Raw genomic sequence first — 27,792 nt, 5'->3', positions numbered from 1 at the left:
ATAGCAATTCCCCTCTTATTTTCATAGGGGACCCTGTCCTCTGTGCCTGTTATCTGGCCCTTTCCAATTACACATATTAACCTACCCGGGAGCGTGTTGGGGCTGCTTCCCCTCTGGACCTGTTTCTGGGGGCTGGTCCTCTATAGATTTGGTTGGGCGAGGCACGTGGATTTGGGGCACACTGCGATTGCGTTTGTTGGCAGTTGCTTTTCTATGTGAAATACTCACCTACAGCTCTGGGGGCCGAAAGCTTTTTTCGAGGCTCTTTGCACGCGACATCTATGTTCCAGAACTGGCCTTGTCCCTTGGGGATGTTTTTTCCTCCGGATTTTTTTTTTTTTTTAGCACTGGCAGCTTTCTGTGTCCTTTGAAACGGCGAGTGCTTGCACTTTGGCGATGCCTGGAACTGACTTTAACGTGTGAAAGATGATGCGGTTGCAGGGGCGGCCTCGCCTCTCTCCCCGCTGCCCGCGTCCCTGGGCTCAGGCGGGCGCTCAGCACCGGAGAGCGCGCGGCGCCAGGGAAGCTGACGGCCAGCGCTTCCCGGTAACCAGGCAACGGCGCCTTAGCAACACCGAGGGGGCGGGGCCTAGAGAGGAAGTCGGAAGTAGCGGGTAAACCTCGCGAGAGTTGCTTTTGCGCGCGAACTCTTAAGTGTGAGGGTCCCGGGGTTGGATCTGCGCTGGTCTCTGTGCGGACCCCGCGGGGACGCGACGACTTCGAGGGACTTGAACCCCTTCGTCACCCCGCCATGGAAACCTCGGCGCACAAGCAGCAGCAGCAGCCCTCGGCGCCCAAGATCAGGAACCTGCCCTGGTAGGAGGAGGCCCGGCTGCCGCGGGGAAGGGGGTGGGCCTCTGCGGGAGGCGGTGGGCGGCGAGGGTAGCGGCCTGGTCCAGGCCGGGCCTCGGCCCGGCGCCCCCGGACCTGTGTCCGGGGCGGAGCCACAGATGTTCGCCTCGACACCCCCTAACTCCCCAATCCCCCGCGGTGCTTAGGGCTTCTGCCAGATCCTGCCGGCGCTACCCCCGCCATTCCCGTTGCCGCAGAGGAAAGCGGCCTTCGCGCCTGGATGGCGGCGCAGGGGTTTGCCCCGTGTCCTGACATTGCACTGGCCACCGTGCCAAAGTGCCCTCGTCGCTCTTGCCAAAATCTTCGATGCGATTATCGGTCAAATTCTAAACTAAGATAATAATGATAACGCTCTCTAGTTAACTTTTATTTAAATGGCCTTCTGATAGATTAGCAGGCACCCTAGTCGATGTTTGATCTTTACAAAGAGCCTAGGAGGTAGGTATTCTTTAGTAGTCCAATTTTACAATTGGAGTAATACAGCCAAAAGGTTAAATGACTTGCCTAAGGTCCAAAACTAGAAAATAGGTTTGGATTTGAACCCAAACGGTCTGAATTCGGAGCTTGTCCTCTTAACCAGCCTACTTCCACAGCTATGTCCTCATGATTTAAAGACCAATGGGATTTGGCTTGATTTCAGAAAAATCCCAAGTTCTTGTCTAATAATAACTTCAATTTGTTTTTATCCTTGTAAAAACATGTGACATACAATTTACAGTTATAAGCATTCTAAAGTGTACAGTTTAGCGCCGTTAAGTGTACTCAGCATGTTGTGCAACTATCACCCCCAAGTGGAAAAAACCACATACCCACTAGCAATCACTCCTCATTTCCCCCTCTTTGCCCCTGACAACCACTAATCTACTTTCCGTCTCTATGAATTTGCCTTTTCTGGATATTTCCTATAAATACAATCAATATGTGCGCCTTTGTAACGCTTCTTTTCACTTACCATGTCTTCAAGGCTCATCCATGTTGCAGTGTGTATCACACTCCAGTTCTTTTTATGGCTGAATAATATTCCACTGTATGGATATATCACCATTTATCTGTTTCTCTATACTTGGGTATGAGTTCAATTTTGAATTCACTTTGAAATAATAGGTGCCCATCCAGGTTGAGATTATAGGCAGAAAGCTGGAAAGGTGAAATGAGAGATTATCAGCCTCGGCATTATTGACATTTTGGGCCAGATACTTGATGGGGGGGAGGGTATGGGGGTTGTCCTTTGCATTATAGGATCTTTAGCAACATCCCTGGTACCTACCCACTAGATGCAGCAGCAACCTCCGCCCAACTGTGACAAATGAAAATGTCTCCAAATGTTCCCTGGGGGACACAACCTCCCTGGTTGAGAACCACTGGTCTGTTATTCAAATGTAAAGGGTTCTGTTTCTCTTCCTCTTTTAGTTAGGGTATAAAAGGATTCTTTTGCACATAACAAGTTGTTCTTGCATTTCTATGTGGTGTAATCCATGCTAAATTGTATTTCAGGGTGGAAAAATACCGGCCACAGACACTGAATGATCTCATTTCTCATCAGGACATTTTGAATACCAGTAAGCATCCATCTGCCCGTTGCTGTTCTAGGTGAAGGACCCGTGTAACTTTCTTGGTGGTGTTGTCTCTGCTGAGTAGTAAGTTTAAAGATTCTGACTGAGCTTTATGGGATGTTGCTGTAAGAGTCGGGTCCTTCAGATTTTTTATTCCTGCCTCTGAGTTAAACATGGGGTTGCGGTGCATTCTGCCCAACTCAAGGGCCCACAGTGAATGAGGCAACTGTCAGAAACTGATGGTGTCTCTTCCTAATCCTCAGTTCAAAAATTTATCAGTGAAGACCGATTGCCACACCTGCTTCTCTATGGTCCTCCGGGGACAGGAAAGACATCCACCATCCTAGCCTGTGCTAAACAGCTGTACAAAGATAAAGAATTTGGCTCCATGGTCTTGGAGGTAAATAGGATTATTCTTACCTGACTAAGTACTCCAGTCTTTTTTAGTTCTGTTAGCTTTTGTTTTAGTTTACAAGTAGTCCTGCTGGTGGTTGGGAGAGCAGCAGACATAAAATAAGGTATTTCCATTCACTTTTTCCTATAATTGATATTTTGGTCTGGATTGGCATTGGCTAGAAGGCAGTTGTAGGGCTGTTTTTCTTTGCAGTTGCCAACTTGTATCCGAACACTCAGTGGTCACTCAGTGAGTGGTCACGCAGTTGCTGGCTGTCTCCATGTGCCCCTCCAGATGGCTTCTCCATGTTGCTGCAGCAGGTTCTTGCCCTGGAAGGCTGAGCTGTATTTACTGCAAGCTCCCTTGTCCTCTGGCTCCTGGTTGGGGTTGGCCAATAGGGGCCCAGGCAAGAGTGGGGTGGGGCTGGAGAGTGATGCTGGGTCCTTCCCTGGGGGCCACCACAGGCTGACAACATCCCCATCCACTGGGCACATCACACTGCCTTCAGGTGGTGCTGTCCCTCCCCTACTAACTCTTTAAGACTTGGGGGTGGTAATGGGCCCCAGTAGTCCCTGAGGTATTGCGTTGCCCTTGTGGTTTCCCCACACTCCACCAACACCTTTTAAAATATTTCTTCATGTAATTCTCTTCAAAGTACTGAATTTGAGTACGCCATCTGTTTACTGCTGGGATTCCACTAATACACTTAGATTACAAAATTGTAAATATTGTTGATTGCAAGAAAACATTCTTTTGTTCGAGACATTAGAACCTTGCTCCCACACGTTCTTACCTCAATGTATTAAAACTTGGTAACTTCTGGGTTGCTCTGGGTTGTGGTAGCTAAAATTAGCATCCTTCTGCTCGTCAGAGGTGCTGTTCACTGAGACCAGGCCAATTAGTGATTCCTCCAGAGGATGTCAGTGATTGTCCTCAAAAGGGGGGAGGAAAATCAGTCTTTTGCCTTTCAGACTGTAATGATGTTATGAGTTTTAAATACAAATGTCATCCTGTTTTTTGAATAGTGATTCTCTCTTAGCTGTTGTTAGACTTGGAGACCTAGCTTGCTTAGTTAGATTGATGAAAAGATACTTTAATTCGTAAATGGTACACAACATGTTTTTTATTCATTCTGGCTTCTCTGTTCCATGTTTAGCTGAATGCTTCAGACGACCGAGGAATAGATATCGTTCGGGGACCAATCCTGAGCTTTGCTAGCACAAGGACAATATTTAAGTAAGAAATATCTACATAATTTCTGTCCCTGGAGATTTTGATCAGTGAGATCATAGAGCTTAATTTTGTGAATCCTCTCCTTTGCCAGTTTGTAAAGGGGGAAAAAATGACTTTGTCAAAAGCAGCCATGAAAAAGAGAGAAAGTGCGGGGATGGTGGTAAAAAAATGTTGAAATGCTAATATTGAAATAAAATGTTATCTAAGTCTGTATTAGCGAGTTCTTGGGGGAAGCATTAACTTCATTTTATTAGTTAACTGAGGACCGATTACATCCTAAGCCTGGGTGAGCTAGTTTGAATTTAGACAAAAATGAACTGAGATCAGGATGGATAACCAGGATGGTGGTTTAAAAAGAAGACAAAAAGAGCCTGGCTGGCATTGCCCAGTGGTTGAGCGTCGACCTAGGATCCAGGAGATTGCAGTTCGATTCCCGGTCAGGGCACATGCCCGGGTTGCGGGCTCTCTCCCTAGTCGAGGGCATGCAAGAGACAGCCGATCAATGACTCTCTCATCATTGATGTTTCTATCTCTGTCTCCCTCTCCCATCCTCTCTCTGAAATCAATAAAGATATTAAAAAAAAAAACAGATAAAGAGACAGCCGTGAGTGAAGGTAGTGGATGGAAAAAAACAGCACTCAAGTAATAGGATACTGTGTGGAAGAAAGATGAAGGTGCCAGAAGTTACACCTCAGTTCCGTTTAAGAGCTGAAGGAGTGCTGGGGGCATTTCCTCTGTGTGACCACAGATGTCTGCTGTGGTCAGAGTTCCAGGAGAAATGGACTCTGAAACAGAGCCCGAGGCACAAATATAAAGATGTAGGTTTGGGCCTGGAAGCTGAAGTGAGATGGAAGAAGTCTTTAGACGGTGCCATTTGTTTTCCTAGGAAAGGCTTTAAGCTGGTGATCCTGGATGAAGCCGATGCCATGACTCAGGATGCCCAGAACGCCTTGAGGAGAGGTGAGAGCTATTAAGTACAGGGTGCTGGCTGACGAGCGCATCCGAAGGAGAATCGGGAAATTTGGACATGAGATGTGACATGCCTTATTTCAATTTTCATTCGTTTCCGGCCCAGAGAAATCTCCATATACCTTTCTCCATGTATCCCACCTGATGATCTAGACAAAATGCCTCCTTTCAGGGATTTCCCCTTTCAGCAGCTTAAAGACAAAAGCCCTTTTAGGACTCCTGGTGTTTTGTTCCCCTTCTCAGCTGGCTTCAGTTCCAGGATTGGGAATTTTGTATCATCTGATGGAAGGTTATAGAAAGTCTTTCATTCCTGAACTGCTGGAGGGACCTTTCTGCTGTTGGTACCCTTAGATACAGACTAGCCAGGAAAATTCCAGACATTTAGTCACTCAGAAAGTGACATTACTTCACTCCTTGCCACATAAGTGATTTGGCAGGAAAGGGAGAGCATCCTGTGGTTTGTCTGTGTTAAGGGGCCATTGGTTCTTAGAAGGGACATTCATAATCTCAAGATTCTGAGGCTGCAGCTCAGAAAGGATCATCTCTAGGAGCTCTGGGGAGAAGGCGTGGCTTGTGGCCAGGGCTGAGGAGGAGGAGGGAGGCAGAATAGCTTCTGGTCCTAGAAGCTCTGGCAGCCTTTCCCTTGGCATCTGGCTCTGCAGAGTGACTGTCAGTCCTGGCAGATCCCTGTGCAGAAACACTGGGTGCCTGCGGGATGAAGCTGGTGTCATGAGCGTCTCTGGATTTGAGTAATTCTCTGCCAAGTAGAATTTTATCAAAAGGGCAGGAACCCTGGATTTCATATCTTAATGGGATGGAATGGCAAGAGCGCAGGGATCCCGGTGAATCTTAAACAAAAGCATTTTATAAAATTCCATGGAGGGGACATGATGGTCAGGTTTTGGGAAGAGAACGGGCGATTTCCAGCCCTGACCACCGCAGTGACACCCTCTCGTTAGAGCAGCACCCCCACTTGTTTGCACCCTTGAATTCTTGTTACACTGTTCCCTGTACCATTCAGGCGACCATAGAAAAGTTCAGGATTTCTGGGTCCTTTGAAGAATCCGAATGGACATGAGGCAGTTTTCTTTTCCCTTGCCAGTGATTGAGAAGTTTACTGAAAATACCAGATTCTGCCTCATCTGTAACTACCTGTCAAAGATCATCCCCGCCTTGCAGTCCCGGTGTACAAGGTTCCGATTCGGTCCCCTGACTCCTGAACTCATGGTCCCACGCCTGGAACACGTCGCAGAGGAAGAGAAGTACGTACATTGAAAAGCAGGAAAGGTGTGGGTCCCAGGGCCCGAGCGTGTGTAAGTAGGACTCTGGGATGACATTTAAAGGTGATTTTGTAAGCGACTTAGCGGAGCACCTAGCACCAGGGGCTCTTAGCTGCTGCTATCTTCTCTGGTGTGTCACGGACATTCTTCAGAAAAGTCATTTGGTGGCTCTCGTGATTGCGGCCTTGTCCCCTGGAACCCGTCCCAGTTTCCTCCTGTGTCACTGGAAACTGCATGCTGCCAAGTGCCTTCTGCTAAGGCGCCTCTCGCCTTTTTCGACTAGAAGGGAAGGTACTGAGATAATACATTCTGTGTAATCAGATGCCGAGCAAGTAACCAACCTGAACTGCTGCTTTGAAAGGTGCTTGGACCCTGGGATCACACAGCTCGCCAGTGCCCTTTCCTCCCCAGAGCGCATAATTCAAAGCCAGTTGCTCAACAGAGCAATTCCCGGTTCTCAATAAGGGTCTTTCTAGCCTTCGGGCTGGGACTGCTGATGCAAAGCCATCATCCCTCGGCGCCAGAGTGAATTCTAGGTCCCAGGGAGCGGGAGAGCAGTAACCGCGGGTCCTTTTGCTTTCACTGTTTCGAAGCCTTACTCAGTGCAGGCCTTGTTCCCCTGTGAACGCGTGGGCTCCCAGCGGCTCTCACCGCTTCTGCCTGTTTCCTTTCAGAGTTGACATAAGTGAAGATGGGATGAAAGCCCTTGTAACTCTTTCCAGTGGAGATATGCGACGGGCTCTGAACATTCTGCAGGTACAGTGCTACTCGTAGCAAATCTCAAGTCGTTGCTTTGGAATAGTTTTGCAAGAAATACATAAGCAACAGTAGGACCAATCTGTAAATTCAGGAATCTAGAACTGGTTAAGGTCTTAATCTTTTAATGTGTCGGAGATCTCCCCACCCCTTCGTGTTTTGATTAATTGAAAGAATAGTTTGTTGCAAACAAGGCAAAGAAAGGGAAGGATTCTGCAGCTATAACATAGCCGACCAGCAGCGTCCTCGTCCTCGGGAGAGGCCAACCCTTACCAGTGGAAATAAATGCAGGTTCCAGCTCTCCTGTGCCCTTGTAATGTTGCTGTCCCCTGCATCGCTGCCTCAGCAGTTTCCTTCTGACCTGCCTGCAGCTTGGCGGCTGCTGTGACAGCCACCGTGATTTCTGTCCCTGTCTGCAGAGTACCAATATGGCCTTCGGGAAGGTGACAGAGGAGACTGTCTACACCTGCACAGGCCACCCACTCAAGTCAGACATCGCCAACATTCTGGACTGGATGCTGAATCAAGACTTCACCACAGCCTACAGAAGTATCCTTTCTTGTGTGCTGCCAACAGCGCTTTAAGTGCCCAAGGCCTGAACTCGCCCCCAGGAGTTACAGCAGCACCTCCACGCTCCTGGCAAGACGGTTAGCTGTGTGTGACTCTGGTCACCTTGTCAGAGGAATAAGATGGCTGTGGGTGGAGTGGCTACTTGTCTTTAGTGCCCGATTCTTCCTGAAGGGCACTGACCTGGGTACAGCTGGAAGCCACTTTATTCCCAGATAGGAGAGATGCACCTTGGGTTGGGAGATGCAATAATTTTCAGGTAGTCCCTGTTCTCTTGTTTTGCTGTGACATAAAAAGCTAGGTGTAGTGATATGAAGCCTCCTGGGGAATGCTCTATCTTCTAGAAAGCCCTTATTGAAGATAAAAGCAAGAAAAATAAGAATCGGGGTTCAACATGTACAGTTGCAGATAGAAACAGCTATGCTGAGATTAGAAACCCTACTTTCTAAAGCCACGCACCAGTGCTCTGATTCAAAAGTCTCTGCAGCGCGTTTGTTCTAGAACTTTTCCCCTTGGCCTTAACTGCTCCTCTCTAGGTATCATGGAGCTGAAAACTCTGAAGGGGCTTGCACTACACGATATCCTGACAGAGATACACTTGTTTGTGCACAGAGGTAACTTGCACTATTCCTCGGTTTAGCAGCTATGGAAAGTGTGGCGTGCTCTGCAGTTAAGGGTGATCAGAGAGGGAACCTGAGGCTTCGTTTTTGAAGCAGAGAAACGGGAATGAAGACGTATAACCCTAACTCCTCATTTTTAGTTTTGTTATTTGACTTCATTCCAAAAATACTCTTTGAACCCCTAGAACTGCTGGGAGAGAGTGGGAAGAAAGCCCTGAAGGCTAACTGAACTTCCTCTGAGGGTTTGTATTTTATAGCAACAAGGAGTGTTTCAGTTCACGTTTCTAAAAGGTTATTTTGCCCAAAAGGAGAGGGAGAAGGAAGCCCTAGCTTCATGTAAACTGCAGCAGTCTTAACTGAACCACCTCAAGTTCCACACTAGGTTCTATTTTCTATACAGAGACCTGGCTCTCAACCATGGCAGCACATAGGAATCACCCCCAAACCAATGCAGTTGGCCTTCTGGGGGAGAACCAGGATCGGTAGGTTTTCGAGCTTTCCAGGTGATCTGTCGTGCAGCCTCTGGAGCAGCTCTTCCCCCACAACAGCCAACTGCAGACAGCGGGCCGGTGAACGCTGCTCCTGCCGGCGCCCTTACAGGCCTCTTCCCGGCTGGCTGGCACGTAACCTTCTGTCCAAGAACACGGTTGGCTCAGGCCCAGCTCTGTACTTTGTGGAAGCTGAGCATAAACTGACTTAAAAATCAATAGTTTGCTTGTTTTTAAAACTGGGACAGCAAGTGAAAACAGCTTTTACATTAACTTACAGAGCTACCCAGCTGCTGAGAGCAGTGCTGGAGGCTCCCTGTTCTTACCACTTTGGAATCTAATGGGGGGGTTACTGTGAAGACTCAGGAGTGGACAAAAACTGAAAACTCACCCAGTTTTTACTTCCTTAGAGGTGTGGCATCCAGTGATCTGAGGCTGCAAGTAATGTATTATCCATCTGATCTTTAAACTCATACTTCTCTGGGATTTTTTTAAACAGTAGGGAATGACAGACCTCTCTTGATTTTGTTTTTCCCCCAGTTGACTTTCCATCTTCAGTTCGAATACATTTATTGACCAAAATGGCAGAAATTGAGTGAGTATTTACTTCCCAGTTGTTTTCCTTTTTGCCCTGTCGTGGTTTGTTTCTACTTGCTTGGTTTCAAATTTTTGGTCTAAATCATTCCTATACAGCGCGATCTGGTTTTTGGTGGGACCAATGAATGAAACGGGAAGGGTGTGAGAGGCTCATTTGAAGAACATGAATGAACTCAAGGAGAGGGTTAACTCAGTCGCATACTTGAGAGAAAGACCTCAAAGGCTTGGTGCACACTGGTCGGGGAGGCCTGCTGCAGTGAGACCCCCGGGTCTGCAGGCGCAGTCGGCTGTCCAGCTGTAAGGCATCTCCACATACTCAAGTACACTGGGGAGAGGTGAACAACTCAGTTTCCCACTTTGCCTGGCTCAGTAAAGTTATTAGCCCCCAGTGAAGCTGGCGGCTATCATTGAAATAGACAAAAGCATTGGATTCAAAATAAGACTGTCAACATAGGCCAGCTCTAATTGGCCCTCATTGGCTTTCGGGTGCACAAATTAGGTGACTTCTTATCACCACACTGTGAATGTCATGGTTTTGCCTTCAATGACTTAATCACATAAAAGGTGGAAGAAATGGCAGTGCCGTGCTGTACTGGCTGCACAGAACCTCTACAGTGTTACCAGCCAAACCTCAGTGAGCTGAGAGGAAGGACATCATCACTAGAATTCCTCAGTGCATTCTGTAGGGGAAGAAATCATCCTTAGCCATGTAAATTCTGCATATCTTTATAGAGCTAGAACAAAATTGAGTTCAGAACACTGCGAACAATTTAGACTTCATTTTTCCTTCAAATTGGTGAGGAAAAAATTATGAGTGTTTAGGACAGAGAAGAAAACGTTAGGGGAGCATACAAGATTGACGTCCAGGATAAATTTTTGCCTGCTGGCCTCCCCTTCAGATGTGCAGTCTTTGATCTCTTGTTCTCTTGTCAAAGGGTTGCTGTCTGATGTTCTCTACTCTTACCATTACCTTTTGATTCCACTTAGGTACAGACTTTCTGTTGGCACCAATGAGAAGATTCAGCTGAGTTCCCTCATTGCAGCTTTTCAAGTCACCAGAGACCTGATTGTCTCAGAGGCCTAGATGCTGGCTGAGGACCATTTACTGCAATTCTCAGGCCCAGCAGTGGCTAGAGAACAGAGGACTTGGTTATGGGACAAACTGCTGCCCAGGGTCAGGGGATAAAGCCATTATCACCCCCACTCTTGGAAAATTGTTGTTCCAGGCATGGGTGGGAAGACGTAACAAAAGTACCATGTTTGTGGCTGTTTGGAGCAGAGATGTACAAAACAATTTTATCTACAACTGTCTTACTGACTGCCCACTGTGTTTTACAGGGAGAAAAAAGCAAACACCTTTATTTCAACCGTAAGGCTTTTACCCTTTAGTTGCTGCGTGACAGGAAGTCAGCCTACCCTTTAACTTTGGACTGTAAGGCTTTCAAGTCTATGGCCCCCAGGCCTTCCAACTCCAGATAAACAGCATCTCCCAAACCACGTGTAATCCATGACACTGTCTGTGTAGCTACTTTCAGAGTAGATGTTAACAGATATCTGGCCCAAACTATTATACTCATACAACAGACTCATTTGTCTTACTTTAAAAACTGGTCTTTTTATTTCTCCTCTTGAAGTAGAGGATTTCCTAGCAGGCTCCTAATTGTGGGTGGACAGTAGAGAAAACTTTCCATTAAGCCATTAGGGGTCAGAGGTTATACAACACAGATTTAATGCAGGGAGGGCACAGGAGATTAAGCCTGACTAACCCTGCCACTGCTGGAAGGATTGGGGCCTGTGTACGGATGTAGCAGTTTACCTTATAGCAGTTGTGCTGTGTTTAAAATAAAGCATCTTTCTTGTTGGTTGTTACAAGTGACTCTCCTTTCCTTAGTTATAAAGACACTGTGATTTATTCACCTTGCATCTGTATGAAACCTTCACCTCTGACACCACAGAATCAACTTTGGAGGCTGTTCTTTGTAAAAGTGTCAAATTCTGACACTATCAAAAGGGAGAAGTTGGTTTTTCCGTCATTCACGTGGGGCTCGCTCCCCAAGGACACCTGCAAAGTTTGAAGCTAATGGCTAAGTGGGGCCTCCAGGAAGCCACCCAGAGCCTCCCGGATTACACTATTCGTGATTCTTCAAGATAACCACAAAGTTAAAAACCTGCCCAATCCATTCCCACCTATCCTGTTGTACTCACTTGTTTTAAAGGTGATTTTTTTTTCTTAATGGAAAAAATGAAACGGAGAACCAAAAGCTTTTAACTTTTTCCTTCAATGAAAGTCATCTTGAAAAGAAATGTCTTTCTTCAGCAACAAAGGCAGTACAGGAGAGATTCCTCCCCTTTTCAACACGTTTTATGTTACACTGGCCTCCATAAAGCACCTAGTAAGAAAGCCAAAGGATAGGATGTTGCACTTCTTTTAAAATAATTTAAAATATATTAAACTTTCCAAAGGCAGATTCTGTTTGAATGAGGTGTCTTGATTAGATAACTATACGTCACTGAAGAACAGTACTTTTAAGGAGCTATATTTGTTTAGGGGTAGAGCTGAAACTGGCTCACTAGTCCAATGAGGTGAAGCAGCAGAGTCAGACCTCGTACACGAGAAGATCAGCAGAAGTGATGACAACACCAATGCTTTACACAATGAAGGAGACAGCTTCACAACTGTTAGACTTAAGTACTATGGTTTTTAGATACCATCAAGAAAAACACAGTTGTACCTTAACATCTGTTGAGAAAATACAAATAAATATGCTAATGAAAGGCAAACAGCTGACAACTCAGCCATTGGAACAGTCATGCAGTTTAGGAATAAATCCTGGGGTAACCTGGCATATAAATTTGTCATCTGCACATGCACACCACTGTTGGTTTAAAAAAAAAAAGCAAACCAATGATAGTGTATTAGTCAGGAGCACAGCCTCTGGGTTAATACCTCATACCAGAGGCCACTCCATGAAAACTGCTGGTCAGAGGGGAGCTAGAGGAAGGAAAGACGTGCCAACATCAAAGCGACTCTGACACAACAGGAGAGAACTTGAAACGATGCTACTGTGGCATCAGAACAACAGTAAGTACTAGGCAGTCGCCACGCTTCCTAGGGGGGAGCTGAAACCCCTCTGCCACTACAGAGGCTCTGGAGGCCTAGTTAACGCTCCTTAACAAAACATCAGTAACCGCACTCTGAATCAGAACTACTAGAAAGAATTCAAAACTGTTGTTTCTGCGTGGACTGAAGATTTAAGATAAGGCTCTGTGGCCATGGAAGTGGAATCCCCTCCTCTATGCCTGACTCTCACATGCGTGGGGAAAAGATCCAGGACTAGTCCACTGGAGTCCGGTTTTGCTACATTCTACTCACAATCCCAAAGAGAATTTCTATTTCCATCCAAGACCACGTATTCGGCCCATTATTCCAGCTACTCCTTTGCCAGGGTGATTTATCCTGCTACAGAGAAAGTAAGTAAGACCATGTAGCGTTGCTTAGAAAGTCCTGTATGTGAGGAACTCTTTCATCTTCTTGGGGATTGGCAGTGCTAGCACTTGGTAGGTGGTGAGGAAGCTTCGAAGGGCTTTCCGGCATAAGTGCTTCAGTGATGATAGGACCCTGGGAGCTGTCCAGAACTGGACGTGACCATCCCTTGTCCTGAAACAAAGCAGAAACCAATGCATTCAGACAGACCTTGGAAATAGATGTTTTCATGGTGACAGATACTAATGTTTCTATCTGACTTGCACTAGCAGGAGGCTCCAGAGAGTGAAATGTAACCCTGACTGTTGAAATGGATGTAAAAGCTGTGGAGCTGAATAATTAAGGCTGCTAAGAGGACTGTAAGAACTCCAGACACCTTTGATACCAAAGTGCTCTCTCTGTCAGCACAGCCCTTTCTAATTCACACTATGCATTCCAAAGTAACGGAAGAATGCCACCTACTGAATTATAGATGGTCCCTGAAAGGTGGTCTCTGCTGTGACCGCTTCCATATAAATTCTGCATCATCTTAACTTATGCTTCCTTGCAGGCTTGGTCCATTAGCTGTCATGAATTGTAACTCTTTAATTACATTTAGATTAAATATTAAAAATAAATGGTAACCTATATTGGCAAAACAGAATATTAGAATTTTATGTAATCTTGGATTTCCTTAAAGCTTTCCTCACAGGCAAGAACATTCTAAATGCTCGCTTTCCTTAAAAAGCTACGCGGAGTATACTCAGCAGAAATTGCTGCCCATCTGTTCAGCTAACAGATACATACCCTGTGGCAATAACTCCACCATGTGGAAAAAATGTGCAGCAAAGACCATTGGTCATAGGAGCAAATGCAATTGGAGTTTTCAGTTCCAGGGCCCAGATCCTGAGGAGTCTGGATGAGAAAGAGAAGGACGTTTGCACATTAGCAAACCTGGGGCCAGAGCCCTGGGGAGATGCCACCGTGACTTGCAAGCACTTGCTAAGAGGCCACATAAAGCAAGCTTCTCTTGTTACCTGTCGTCAGCCACCGTGGCAAGGTACAAGCCTTCCGGGGAGAAGCACACAGACCTCAGGGAGCTAATGTGGACATCACTGTCGTCCATTGGGGGGTCGAGCTGGGTGTGGCTGAGGAGAGAGAAGCAGGCAGTAAGGGGCGATGGCCACCCTCTGCCCTTCGTCTTCAAACCCAGGCAGGAGGCCAAACTACCTGGCTATGGAAGGGCTCGGGATGCATCATGTACCCCACATGGAAAACCTTGGGACTTGCGGACTAGAAAAGAAGACTGGAAAAAAGTGCATTTACTAAGGCTCCAAGTGTCTCATGGAGGGGGCTGAAGGGTTACTAACACTCCCTGTGCTAGTTTTCTTATGCAAAGTAGGTCACCCTCCCTTTAAGGCCACAGTACAAACTGAAAGTCTTTTTTAGGCTGAGATGCATGATAATTATAGGACTACCTGTTATTTGCTTCATAAAACAACAGAGATAAAGGAGAAAAACAGACCAAATTTGTGAGAACATGAAAATTCATTTTGGAAATAGCAGTTTCGATGAGAGGAACATTCTGAACTTGTTAGTACAGCTATTAGTAAATGGAAAAAAAGAGTCACTTTGAGGTTTCTTTAGGCTGAATCCAAAGAAGTACAGTCTCATCTAGCAGGAGAGTTGAAGGCACTTAGAACAAGCACTGAATTCCACTGTGTCCCTTCCCCAGGTTGCCCCCTCCCATGCCCCAGACTCTAAAAGGGACAGGTCTAATCCAAGGTTTCTCATCAGTCACCCCACGAGGAAGTCGTAAGCAGGGATTTGGTCCTTACTGGAGTGACCTCAGTCTCTCGCCAGTGTAAGGGTCCCACATGATCACGTTGGTATCATAAGAAGCCGTGACAAGCAAGGCAGAGTCAGGGGAGAAGTCACAGGAGACAACACTGCTTTGGTGGCCCTCTAGCTTCCGGATTAATGTGTAGGACCGCATGCTCCATAGAAAGACCTGTGGAAGGTAACAGGTGCCTGGTTAGGGGTGGAAACAAAGTGCTTAGAGTGTGACCAGTGCCCACTTCAGGCCCCATGGCCAGATGAAGCCAAGGTCTCCACCCCTTCTTTTCTACAGCTTAAATAAAGTCACAGTTCTGAATTCCTGAGGCGCCTAACCAATGGAATGCACAAGAAAGACTGCCAGCTAACATGTACCAGCACTTCCAAGTTCTGCTGCTGAGCCTGTTTGCAAACATGCAGTGTGAGTGGATGAAGACCTAAGCCAAGGGCCATCTTGTCCTTTCATTTATTACCAAAAATAGGGGTCAGGTGAATCTCAGGGATACCAACAAGGTGGTGGCACCCTGCCACACCATTTTATACCCATGTGTTTATGGGACCGTGGAAACTGGCCCCACCACTGTATGTCTGACATAGCTCATCACTTTAAACCTTTTTGAGAATCATTAAAAACAGGATTTTATTTTCTTTCCATTAAAAAAACACTCACTTTCACATAGTTCCAAACCTCAAATGAATGATTAACCACCTGGGCTGTACCAAATAGTGAATCCTTAACTTTCCCAAGTCAGTCACAGCAAACAGCTCCGTGCAGATACAAAATTCAAACAAACACACTGTTCCCAAACTGTTCTTGGGTTTCTAATACGGTTTAGAATAACAGGAAGGATTTCAGGACAAAGTTGAGCAAGTAGCCATACATTTTATGATCTGAAATGGAAATCCTAATTAGGTAGATACAAATTAGACTGTTCAAACGAAATCTGGATCCATATGTGGGTTGCAACTCTTAAAATCTTAGACTCTAAGGGGAAAAGAAATTTAAAAAGGACCCCTATACTACTTATAAAGACAAACAGGCCTCTGATAATGGCAGCGATCTACTTAAACACATCCTCTTTTGGTTCATGTCAAAGTGCAAATGAAAAGGGAGGTTTGCATGCAGGAGGTCATGGCCCACCAGCATGCCTTCTGTTGGGCTGATGTGCAGACAGGTTTTCAGACACTTGGCTGCTCCAGACCCCCAGGTCTTGCTGAGCTAACCCAACAGAGGAAATGGCACCTGATGTGTGAGACTTACCGACTTTTCCCCAGCCGCAGAGCAGAGCATGCTGCAGTCCGGGGAGATGGAGCAGCAGTAAACCCACTGCAGGTGGCCCGATAACACCTGAATCTGTTTACCTGGCAGAGAAAAGGGGCAGACGGTGAGCTGTCTCAGAACCACAAAGCAGGAAGGCTGAGAACTGGGAGTGATGGGCCGCCCACCCAGTGTATCCACCGAGTTCTCTAGCAACTGGAGTCCCAACGCCCACTTTTCAAGGCAGAGAAAGAAATACGACAGAACCTGTCATTTAGATATCTGAAATCTATTAATACAATATTCTAACACCCAAGGGAAATCATGACCTATTGTTTCACCAGACTCCACACGATCGTCAGGACAAAGGGTGTACACAGATCAAGTTCCACAGAACCCTTTGATAGCAAAGAACATTCTTTTCATGCCTCCCAACCACCTTAATTATACTTTGAACCATCCTTCCGAATCTGAGAGTGTTTACCTTCTCTTTTCCCTGTAATGGTTTCCCCTTGTCACAAGGGTCCCACTCCACACCCTCCCCGCCTCCACCCAATCAGGGTGTCTGGGTGAGCAATGGTGTAATTATTAGGGCCATGTGCTCTGGAGTCAGGCAAACTTGGGTTTGAACCCCGGCTCCCGTTTACTTAGCACAGAACCCTGGATCACTCACGTAATCTCTCCAGGTCTATTTTGGGGAAAAATAAAATGCCCATCCATAGGGAAATGAGTGAATAAAGGATGTAACAGGAAGACCCTGTTAATTCAGATGAAACTAAGAATGCAGATTTTCCATGGACTATCTTTAATAAAAAAGATAAGACTCAGAGAAAATATGAAGACTGTGATTCCATTCTTATGAAATAATGACCCCAACCCGTAAGTTTTTAAGAGTGCGAGTGTCCGAACAGGGCCATACAAGTATAAGCAAAATACGGAAAGAAATACGGAAGCCGCTTAGCCGGGTCACAAGCGTACAGGGGACTAAGGAGGGATCAGCAGAGGGACAAAGAAGGGAAAGGCCTGGGGAGGACGCTGTGAAGCCAAAATGAAAGGAAAAACACATACTAAGAATGTACATGGTCATTTATATGCATTTATAAATGTATGGGTATATATTAATTTTTTTAAAGTTGGTCATGGTTTCTTCAGCTATCCAACAAGAACAGCACCTGCACTCCTGGACATAATCCTGCTCAAGGCAGAGCTGCGTGAAAGCTGAGAGAATTCCTCCAGCCTGAGAGAATTCTTCCCCACCGGGATTCGACTTGCCGAAGAAACGCTGTTGCTAACAGGAGGTTCCCATGACTTCTTCTAGATCAGTGGTTCTCAGTCTGGGGAGACTTTGCCCTTCATGTGGACACTGGGCAATGTCTCAAGACATTCTGGTTCTCAACGACTGTAGAGGGTGCTACTGGCATCTAGAGGGTAGAGGCCGGCGACGATGCTCAGCGTCGCGGAGAGCACAGTAGCGCCCTAACAAAGAACTATCCAGCCCAAAATGTCAATAGTGCCACGGTGAGAACAGGTATTCCACACCATGGTATTTTCAATAAAGGTGATATCTACAGTGGCAAAAACTGGTTCTACGGTCAAAAAAAATTTTTTTTTTTTTTTTTTACATACAAAGCATAAATATGCATTCAGTACATGGATATACAATATTAAAATCATCAAGGGGTGAAGTGGAGTGATTAGGAAAAAAATGTCTGAAAAAGCTCTGAAAGAAGCAAAAATAGAAAAAAAAGATTGAGAAACACTATTCCAGGTAAAAATGATATTGATAAAGTAGAGAAAGGGGCAAATACAGTATTTTAGGAGTGTCTCAGGAGTTCCATAACCTCCATACCATGTTTATTCAGGTCCCAGATGCGAAGAGTCTTATCCCGAGACGCAGAGACCAAAATCAAACTGCCACTGGGTGTGAAGCTCAGATCTCTCACAACATCTTGGTGGCCGGAAAGATTCAAAAGCAGGAGCCCTAGAGTGGAAGCAGGAGCACCGTCAGTGGGAAAGATGGCGCCCGGTCTGCTAGTCACAGCGACACCCCTCAGCCACATGGGGAGCTGGTGGCCCTCCAAGCTCCTGATTAGACCATGCACACAGGCCTCCAGGACCTTGTACCAGCCAGAAATGACTTACCTGTCTGCACCTCCCAAATCTTGATCTGCCCATCATTGAGTCCTGTAGCAAGGATCAGGCAAGAGACATCTGGCACTTGGGGATGGTGGCGTGCCCAGAGCTTCCTGCTGGGTGGAGATGGCCACGGGCTGAAGGCCAGACCCCAAACAATCTGCCCACAGTCCAGAGTCTTCTCCTTTGGGCTGCCTCGCCCTTTCGCATCATTTTTGCTGTTTCGGCTTTTGGCTTCAAATCCTTTAGGGATGCTGGGGAGAGTAGAAAGTTCTTCATAAGTCTGAAACTGTCACCAAGTCAACCAGCCTTTCATCCTGGGTACCTGAGACTTTAAAGTCCTAGGAACAAACTGGCCTTTGGTGAATTCTGGTCTGACTTTGCTTTTTAGAATTCGTGTAAAAGAGGCTTCCCAGTCAGCAGGCCTATCTTGGCCTTGGCTCGTTCCATCTGTGGCAGCCCCGCAATGGGGTGACCTGCCTTGTGGGGTAACGAGACCACAGATGCTGCAGGGAGCCATACGCTTCCTCAGAAAGTTCTCTCAGGTTTTGGTGAGTGGAAGGAAAGATGCACTCAGTTTTTTCCATGAGAAAGAAAGCACACTGCAGATTTGGAACTAGGGCAGAACTGAAAGCCTGAATATCCATCTGCAGCTCTCCTGCCTGATGAGACCCCCCATCTCTAGCTTAGAAAATGCCTAAGAAGCAGGGAAACAAATGCTTTTCTTGCCAACACACTTTGCTTGGTACACCCTGATTTCCACCTTCGCTTACTATGTTGCAATCAATTAATGAGGCTCCATCATTTACTTCCCTGATGGTATATCAAACCAGTAGGGTAGTCAACAGAGAGAAAGAACCCACAGAACTATTCAGGGGTGCACTAAACATCTTGACCCGCCCCCTTCTTTTACATTCTACTTGTGATGAAACATAGGCCTAGATAAGCTAAGTGAGATTCAGTCCCTAACATACAGTTCTTCCACCACGCCACCTACCAGATGGTATCTCAAATGCATGAGCAATTAGACAGACTGAAGTTCAGCCAGAAAACCTGAAAGTTCCTGCCCGCGGTACACTTTATCAGAGCAAGTATGAAGTCCCCTGTATTTAGAGTGGGTGGATCAATAAACAATGAACCTTGGCATTATCATTAAACTGACCATAGAAGGAACTGAAAATCATGATTTAAAAAAACACACACAATCTCTGACAGCTGCAAAAATATATGGAAATGCCACAATGTCCTTAACCATTTCCTCATTGCCAGATTTGAAGTTATTTCTGATTTTTAACTACTATATAATTAATTTCATGATGAAAATCAGTGTATGTAAATAGATGACCCCATTTCTGAGATTCCTAATCACTGGAAGAACATTTTTAAGGTTTTTGATGCCCTACTGCCAAACAGCTGTCCTTCCAGAGAGTGCACTAATTTACACCCCTGGGCCCTAGCAGTGTACAAAGTACCCATCTCTGCAAATTCCCATCAGCATTACCTATTATCAAGGCAACAAGTTTCAGACTAAATATAAAAAACGTAAATTTAATATGCAATTTATAAGAAATGCCTAAAGCAAAACAAATGAAACCCTCCAGGGCAGAGGCTGTGTGATTTATTTAGGATTCTCAGCCCCTAGCTCAGTTTCAGGCAGAGAAGATTTGCAGCAATTGTTGGCTAAATACAGACAGAGTTTCCCTGGGACAAATGAAGAATGCAAATGTTGGGACATCAGACACTGGGACCTATCCAGCCCAAAGAAAGAAAAATATCAGAAACCAACGTGGTCGATGACAAAAAAATAATTACCCAATTTTTAAATGGACAAAGGCTCTGAATAGACGATTCTCCAAAGCAGATATACAAATGTGCCAAATATCAGTAGCCATCCAGGAAATGCAAACCAAAACCACAAGGAGATGCCACTTCACACCAACCCGGATGGCCAAAAAGACCAACAACTCTTCTGACATTTTCCCTCTCCTGTTCTTGGGCAGGAGGACACGGGAGAGTAGGGAGTAATTTGGGTAAGCACTCATGTTTCTCATCCTGGGGGACTCCGTCGTTCCTTTGGGTGCGAGAATACTTACAACTGCTCTTCCAGCGGCCAGGGGATCAGCTTGACAATGCAGTGTCCTTGAGACCAAGCGAACCAGGAGCCATCTGGAGAGAAGGCGACACTCCAGGTTTCACAGCTCGACTTCCAATCAAATTGGTGGGGGCGCCCGGGCTTGAGCTCAGCCAGCAGCAGCGGTTCCTCTGGGACAAGAGACACCATGCTTCAAACAAGCACTCTCATTTCCCTCACCACCTCCCTGACTCAGACACAGGAAGCCACAGTCTCCCATGGCAAAGGGTGGGATTCTGGGAGGGAATGGTCATCTAAGTGACCTGGGGCAGTAACAGTAGCCAAAGGCCACATTCCACGGTGGTTACTCAGTTCTGGCACTCCCCTCTGTTGGTTAACCATGACTCAGTAACCTTTGGAAGGAAGGGTAAACCCAGTGTACGGAGGTCGCATTTCCTATGAATGCCTAAAGAGGAAGAAAGGAGAGAGGACCAGATCAGGACCAGACCAGGCAAGGATGCGGTAGATGGTGCAGATTAGGAGGCTTTCAAATGTATTTAAATTCTCCTCGAAAGAACCTGCTACCGGAAAAGAGGTGAAAAAAAGATTAACTGAAATTCATCAGCATCCTCCCCAACATCCCAGCTAAAATGAAATGTTCAGCACTTGCCCTGCTTCCTCTTGCCTAGATCACTGGATACGGCCTCCCAGCTCCATCTCCCCTCTGTTCTCATCTAAACCTTCACCCCATTTTGCCCAGAACTTTTTCCAAGACTCTCCTGATTCCTTTTAACTGCCCCCAGGTACCCTGCTAAAACAAAAACACGCATCACATCTCCCCCAGTTCTTTCAAATGTGTTCCACCTGCCTACACAAGAAAGGCAGCTGAGCCTGGGCTTCCACCCCCAGCATCGGCTCCAGCACCCGTGACATCTCCCTGAACACCGCGCACTGGCCACACAAGTCACGCCCCGAGTCGCTCATTCTCGTTCACGCCTCACCAGAATGTAGGCGCCCTTGTTCCAAAATGGCAAGGCGAGTTAACCTTTGTGGCCGCTGGGCCTAGTATGGCACCTTGGGAACAAGAGGTGCTGGATTCACCGGTGCTTCTCCATCGACCCGAAGGGCAGCTCCCTGGTTCATTTTTCTACTGCAGTGGAAGGTTCTCAATGGCTGATGAAGCTCCTAAGTTAAGGGCTTCAGAACTGATTTTTTGACCACTATGATGGTGATACATACTAATATAAAAACTGGCTTCCATCCTGAGGTCACTTCCTGATGTGTAAGTTCCATTTTAACATAGTTTCGAGACTTTGACCCTTTTATAGCTGTTATCAGATGGATACTAATTTAAACAGGACACATCTTTATGTCTTCTCACATTCTGACCTAGAAATCAGGATGTGTCTTAAAAGTGATGACTTTTCATGGTTAAAAAGGCAGCATTTTTTTCTCAGTGACACATATAGCAATATGATCCATAGCTTGGATTCAACGAAACAGACGGTAAAGATGCATATATGTATATAATACTTATACATGTACTTTTAATACTTTCCAGCATATGCATTATAAGAAAATACATGGGCATATCATGTTTTATAAAATACGTGTGTTGCTGAAAACTGTCTTTAAATAGAATTTTAATAAATCATATCAAACTTTCGGTGGCTTTGCTATTTAAGGATGCTTCTTTTATATTCATTCCCTGAGGTTCTACATGTAAATCTAGGTTTTAAAATATCAAGTCTAAATTGGTGCTTTTACAGGCCCTGGCGATTCCTCCTAGAAATTTGTGTTTGCACGTGTGATCCTTCTGTTTATATCATTATTTGTCTGTAGGAGCCTATTACTCTGGATGTGACAATTTGCATGGTAAGAATATTTTACTTCATATTTAAAATCCAAAACAGGGCTCTTAATGTTATGCAGCAATCTGGCAACAGTTTCTTCCAGATATTTTCTCATGGTGACACAGCCCTGATCTGTTAATGCCTCCTACATGTAGCCCAATGGATCTCAACTGGGTGTAATTTTGTCCCCTGGGGACACGTGGCAATGTCTGGAGACATTTCTGTTGTCACAACTGGGGGCGGTGCTGCTGGTATCTAATGGGTGGAGGCCATGGGTGCTGTTAGACATCCTACCATACACAAGTCAGTCCCCCCATGGAGAATTTTCTGGCCCAAAATGTCACTAGTGCCGAGGCTGAGACCCCATATGTAGACACTATTAAATGACACTGTCTGACCTGAAGGTACCTTTTCATCAGCTGATCCAGATAAAAATGTCTCTGTTCCATCCTGACAATATTTACACTTGGTTCACTTCTGTCCTTTGGACACCGTGGAGGCTCTCTACATGATCTGAAAAGGGGTCATCCTTGATTTCCCTCTTTTCTTAACCTCCCAATCCAAGTCCATTAGCAAGTTCTATCAAATCTGTTTCCAAAAGGCTTGGCAAACCTAACTTGGCCCTTCATCTCCATGGCTACTATTCTAATCTACGCAACATCACCTCTTACTAAGCAGCCCTCCAGCTGCTCTCACTCTGGCCCTACCATCCATTCTCCTTACCTCCCAGAGAAATCAATTTCAATCACTCTTAGAATAAAACACTAACTTCTCACCCTACCCTCAAAATCCTACAGAAACTGGCCCCTGCCTTGCCTCCCACCTGGGCTCATCTCTCTCCTCTCCCTGGCCCTGGCTCTAGCACACTAGCCTCTCACCCCTTAACTGTGCTCAGTTAGTTCCAACCTCAGGGCCTTTGCACCAGCTATTCGTGTCTCCAGGAATGCCTCTCCATGGCTGGCACCTTCTCTTCATTCAGGTCTCAGCTTAAACGACAACTTCCAGAGCCCCTCTCTGACCCCAAGCCAATCTCCTTCACAGCTCCTTACTTTCCTTTCTTTACAGCACAACCACTAATTTGATTATTAACTATCTTCCCCAGCTAGGACGTCAACTCCATGGGAGGAGGGACCTTGTGTGTTTACCCCCAGTTCCTAGCAGAGCTCCCGGCAGAGAACAGGCAGTCACTAAATATTTGTTGAATAAATATACACGGTATACCTCTTTAAATATAAATGAAACAAAGCTCCTTAAACTATTATGATGCCTATGCCAAACAGGTCACATGAAATGCTTCTTAAACATGAGCCGTACCCAGATTTCACACTCTATTTCTGTGATTTGGGGATTTAATCTCTTGCTATTTCAGGCTCCGAAATCCAGGAGCTAAAAGAAGGAAGAACTCAGTGACTCCTGTCTCTCCTTCATTCCTAGGATTAAGGAAATTCTGAAGGGGAGTCTGGGCCCCAACTAAACATGGCTGCTGGAAAAGAAAGCCATAATTAGTGCAGGACTTAAAAAAACCCAGAGCAGAGAGGATTCAGCTTCATCTGGGATTGTACCTGCCGTGGCCCTTCTTGGTGAAAAAGATGAGGGTTTTCTAATTAAACACTGGGATGCGGATGGACACACAGGCTGAATGGAAAGATTTTATTATGGGCCTTGTCTGTGAAAGGAGACTCGCCTTAGCAGAGATGGAAGCTAGGCCTCCAGGCAGCAGGAAGCTGGTTGATTTTTCCTGCCTGGGGATCATTACATTCGATGTCCCATCGGCCTGGAAAACTCCGCCTGGGGCCCCAGATCTTTGCCTGGCTGCTCCACCTTGTCATTCAGGGCTGGGTGCTGATGTCACCTTCTGAGGACCCTTCCAGGCCTCAGGATCTAAAGTGGCCCAGTCATTTTCTTCTCACTCCATTAAATTTTCTTTATAACTAGCACTCATCCATCTTTTCTTGATTACACTTGCTGTTCTTATGTATTTATTGTCCATCTCTTCCCCAAACTTGTCTATCTGTTCGCTGCTTTGGGCTGCGCTGTCTAATCCAGTAACCACTAGCCACGCGTGGCTACTGACCATTTACAATGTGGCGAGTGCGAATTAAGGTTATGTATATCATATACATCTTATCTTGAAGACTTAATACCAAAAAAACACAAAAAAACCCTAAAATATACCAGTAATCATAATTACATGTTGAAATGATATGTTAGTCAAGTTGGGCTGATGCAGATACAGTTTTTAAATTAATTTCACCTGTTTCACTTTTCTTCCGTGGCTACCAGAACATTTTAAATTATACATGTGGCTCTGGCTCACATTGTTTCTCTACTGGCCAGCGCTGGCCTTGATTGCCCAGGGCCTGGCACACAGCAGACACTCAATAAATAAATATCTGTTGAATGAATAAATGAATTCTAACCACTGCTCTGAAGATATCTACTGTTGTCTATTGTAACCTCGTGACAATAGGCTTTATTCAGTTTTAAAAGAATGTAAAACTCTCGGGCTTTTTTTTTTTTTAAACAGTAGCTTGGCAGCTCTCAACAGCTCTGCCCACACCCCAAAACACAGCCCTCGATCATGAGGAAAAAACCCAGAACTGGAAACAGATTCCTTCTAAAAAAAAAAAAAAAGGGGGGGGGGGAGGTTGGCTAGCTACAGATCGCTTTCAGATTTAACTATAAGCAGCGGAGGAAAACGCCAGCGGAAGCTATCAAAAGATTCGCGTAAGATTCAGGCCAACAGTAAGGGCCATTTATAAAGAGAATTCTATGGGTAACACAGTCCCTGAAAAGAAAGGGGAAGAAAAAAAAAAGCCCTTATCTAGATGGGAAGGCAGAGAAGAGTTTGCCTCTACACCTTCTCCTGAATGCCTGGCTCCAGCAAACAAAGAAATGTCATTTCCCAAATTAAAAAGTTACACCGCCCCAGGGAATACCCTGGGATTTCAACCCTCCCACCCACCATCCCGGCTGGAACCCTGGCGGCGGGGACGATCCCGGGGCCCCGGAGCTCGCGCTGCCCGGGCCCTGCTAGGAGTCCCCCGCGGAGGCAGCACGCAGGGGTCGGGGCCCCCAGGATGCACCCCAAACACACGCCGCATCTGCACATCGGCGGGGTCTGGGGGCGAGGGGGCCCGCAGGCACAGGGAGGGAGGGACGCGTCCCCCGCCCCGAGGTTTTGTCTTTGCAGAACAAGCCCCCCCCCCATTCCCACGGGGATTCCAAGTTCGGGGGGGGGGCTGGCTCTGAAGTGTACCCAGCGCTCCCCGACTTCTGATGACAGCTGTGAATTAAGCGGGACAGAGGCGAGCGTGACCCTCGGCCAGGGGCGTCCCCGACACGCAACCTGTCACCGCCTCACCGGGGACCCGCGCATCCGGCCCCACCCGCCCCCGCGAGCCCGGCTCCCCGGGGGGGCGCGGGGCGTCTGTTTACAGACGTTAGCCTGGACCCTTAGGCGCGTTCATTTTTATTGGTTAAGCAAGGACCCCACACCCCATTTTTACGACGAGGCGAGTTCGGGAAGCTCCCGGCCACCCACGGAGGCAGGTTTTTTTTTTTGCCCATTTTGCAGATACAAACTGACACCCGGGGGGGCAGGGGGGGCAGGGGCCGGGGCCGGGCGGCGCAGCCTGCAGGGGGCAGAGGCGACTCCCGCCCAGGCCGCGAGCGCGGCCCCCGGCGCCCGCCCCTCGGGGTGTCGCCCCCGCGCCCCCGCCGGGCCCCGGCGCCCCCACGCCCCCCGCGCCGAGGCCCGTTCTCCGGGTCCTGCCGGTGGCCCGGGGGGGACGCGGGGGCGGCCGCTGACGGCGAAAGTGAAACAAAGCTGGGCGCCGGCGCGCACCCCGCCGCCTGCCCGCGCCCCCGGCCCAGGCCCGGCGCCCCGCCGCCGCCCGCCGCGCCCGCACCCCACCCGCAGCCCCGGCCTGGCCCCCGGCGCCCCGCGCCACTCACCTCCCGCCTCCATGGAGGACGCGCGGCCCGCGGCAGGCGGCGGGCGCCTCAGCCCCCCGGGCCGCCGGCCCTCATGGCGTCCCCGCGCCGGCCCCCGCCCCGGCCCCCGCTCCGGTCCCGGCCCCGCCGAGCCCGCCGCCGCCCGGAGAGGCCATCAGCTGCTTCCCGTCACATGGCGGCGGGCGCGGGCGCGGGCGGGGACGCGGGGACGCGGGGCGGGGCGCCGGCGGGGCGGCCGCGGGCGGGGCGGCGCCGGGGGCGGGGCTGAGGAGAACCCGGGCTCGGGGAGAACCGGGGGCTGGGAGAACCGGGGCTCGGGGAGAACCGGGGGGCTGGGAGAACCGGGGGCTCGGGGAGAACGGGGGCTCGGGGAGAACCGGGGGGCTGGGAGAACCGGGGGCTCGGGGAGAACCGGGGGGCTGGGAGAACCGGGGGCTCGGGGAGAACGGGGGCTCGGGGAGAACCGGGGGGCTGGGAGAACCGGGGGCTCGGGGAGAACGGGGGGGCTGGGAGAACCGGGGGCTCGGGGAGAACCGGGGGGGCTGGGAGAACGGGGGCTCGGGGAGAACCGGGGGGCTGGGAGAACCGGGGCTCGGGGAGAACCGGGGGGCTGGGAGAACCGGGGGCTCGCGGAGAACCAGGGGCTGGGGGGAGCGGGGCTGTGGGAAGACGGAGGGGGAAGATCGGCGCTGAGGGAAAACCTGGGGGGAACCGGAGGGGGGGGCGGAGCGGCGCTGAGGGAAAACGGGGGGGCGGCTCTGGTGAATGCCGACCCGGTAAAAGTGGGGGGAGCAGGGGGTGAGGGGGGTAAAAACCCGGGCGGGAAGGAGTGGAGCTGATGGGAAACCGGGGTCGGGGAGACCGAGCACGAGGGCGGGCGGGGTAGTAACACCGGGGGTGGGGTGGGGTGCTTGGGGGCTAGGGGTGAAGGAGATACTGATAAAAATAAAAGTGGGGTGCAGCGGGGAGCCGGGCTGAGGGGAAACGAGGGGAGCCGGGGCGCGGGGAACCGGAAGGGGGTGGGACCAGGGGAGCCGGGGCGGGGGGCGGGTAGGAAGGAGGCTGATTGAAAAAGGACCTGAAGACAGCGGGGTTCGGGGGGCTCGGGGGACCGAAGCTCGGGCTCGGGAGAGTGGGGGGGCCGGGCCGGCCGAGCGGGCGCCGGGGCGAGTGACGGGGCTGCAGGACCACGCGGGGGCCCGAGCCCCGACCCGAGGTCAGCCGGGCTGTCCCTGAAAACGGGCCCCGGACAAAGCAGAGCCCCGCGGCCGGTGGAGGGACCGAGGCTGACCTGGGCCGCGGTGAGAGGGGGCAGCTCGCCAGAGAAAAGGGGGCGTGGGAAGTGGCGGGGGTCCCACAGTGGAGAAGCCGCTGGGGAGACGTGGGGGTGACCTTGGAGGGTCCGGGCGGGAGGGGGCGGGAGAGGGGTTCCCCATGGCCGGGGGCGGGGGACAGGCGAAAACAGCCGGAGGTCAGTGGGGCGCTCGGAGTCACCACGCGCGGCTTTAAATGGGAGGCACGAGGGGGAGACCCCCCAGGAGACAGGCGGAGGTAGGACGCGGGGTCCGGATGGACAGCAAGGGGGCTTAACGTGGGCCCTCTGCGGGGGCCAGGGAGCTCGGCGCGGAGGGAAAAATAAAAAATAATAAAATAAAATTAAAATAAAATATAAAATAATAAATAAAATAAAAACAAATAAAAATTTAAAAAATAAAATAATAACATAAAACAGAAAGGTGGGGGAGGCCTAAGAGGAAAGGCCTAGAACAGGGAAAGGGAAAGGAATTGGGCAACCTCAGATGGGAGGGTGGGGTGAGCCATGGCGGGGAGAGCCCGGTGAGAATCAGGGTGAGCCATGGCGGGGAGAGCCCGGTGAGAATCAGGGTGAGCCATGGCGGGGAGAGCCCGGTGA

The 27,792-nt window shown here is 48.5% G+C and overlaps 2 protein-coding genes across 3 annotated transcripts; one reads left to right on the top strand and one right to left on the bottom strand.

Moving 5' to 3' along the window:
• Positions 1–640: 640 nt before the first annotated feature.
• On the top strand, positions 641–11,181 carry RFC5 (replication factor C subunit 5). The gene is made up of 11 exons (XM_016201619.2): positions 641–816; positions 2,347–2,411; positions 2,669–2,805; positions 3,956–4,035; positions 4,919–4,992; positions 6,104–6,263; positions 6,956–7,037; positions 7,457–7,586; positions 8,141–8,218; positions 9,253–9,307; positions 10,297–11,181. Exons 1-11 carry the CDS (start codon positions 752–754, stop codon positions 10,391–10,393), a joined length of 1,023 nt encoding a protein of 340 aa, XP_016057105.1. The 5' UTR covers positions 641–751; the 3' UTR covers positions 10,394–11,181.
• An 807-nt stretch (positions 11,182–11,988) lies between these two features.
• On the bottom strand, positions 11,989–25,908 carry WSB2 (WD repeat and SOCS box containing 2). 2 transcript variants are annotated; one of them, XM_087828490.1, is made up of 9 exons: positions 25,881–25,908; positions 20,093–20,261; positions 18,009–18,253; positions 17,716–17,847; positions 15,870–15,970; positions 14,611–14,783; positions 13,810–13,920; positions 13,580–13,687; positions 11,989–12,967 (listed from the first exon to the last, which is right to left on the bottom strand). In XM_087828490.1, the coding sequence occupies exons 1-9, from the start codon at positions 25,891–25,893 to the stop codon at positions 12,805–12,807; spliced, it is 1,215 nt and encodes a 404-aa protein (XP_087684616.1). In that variant the 5' UTR covers positions 25,894–25,908; the 3' UTR covers positions 11,989–12,804. The 2 variants fall into 2 exon arrangements, with proteins under 2 accessions (XP_087684616.1, XP_016057104.1); XM_016201618.2 differs by lacking the exon at positions 25,881–25,908 and having other exon boundaries at positions 20,093–20,280.
• Positions 25,909–27,792: the final 1,884 nt, after the last annotated feature.

This window comes from Miniopterus natalensis, chromosome 20 (assembly GCF_054644295.1).
Source record: "Miniopterus natalensis isolate mMinNat1 chromosome 20, mMinNat1.hap1, whole genome shotgun sequence".
NCBI lineage: Eukaryota > Metazoa > Chordata > Mammalia > Chiroptera > Miniopteridae > Miniopterus > Miniopterus natalensis.
Note: the sequence above shows the minus strand (reverse complement) of the source record. Positions and strands in the feature narration are given on the sequence as shown.

What these genes read in the sequence shown, in the direction of transcription:
- RFC5 (XM_016201619.2), top strand. Translation starts at nt 752, where the DNA reads ATGGAAACCTCGGCGCACAAGCAGCAGCAGCAGCCCTCGGCGCCCAAG. An exon ending in CCAGAACGCCTTGAGGAGAG is followed by an intron (nt 4,993 to 6,103) that starts GTGAGAGCTATT and finishes TTCCCTTGCCAG; the next exon opens with TGATTGAGAAGTTTACTGAA. An exon ending in ACCAAAATGGCAGAAATTGA is followed by an intron (nt 9,308 to 10,296) that starts GTGAGTATTTAC and finishes GATTCCACTTAG; the next exon opens with GTACAGACTTTCTGTTGGCA.
- WSB2 (XM_016201618.2), bottom strand. Translation starts at nt 20,280, where the DNA reads ATGGTGTCTCTTGTCCCAGAGGAACCGCTGCTGCTGGCTGAGCTCAAG. An exon ending in TGGCCGCTGGAAGAGCAGTT is followed by an intron (nt 18,254 to 20,092) that starts GTAAGTATTCTC and finishes TACTCTCCCCAG; the next exon opens with CATCCCTAAAGGATTTGAAG. An exon ending in GGTGGAGTTATTGCCACAGG is followed by an intron (nt 12,968 to 13,579) that starts GTATGTATCTGT and finishes GCTTTGTTTCAG; the next exon opens with GACAAGGGATGGTCACGTCC.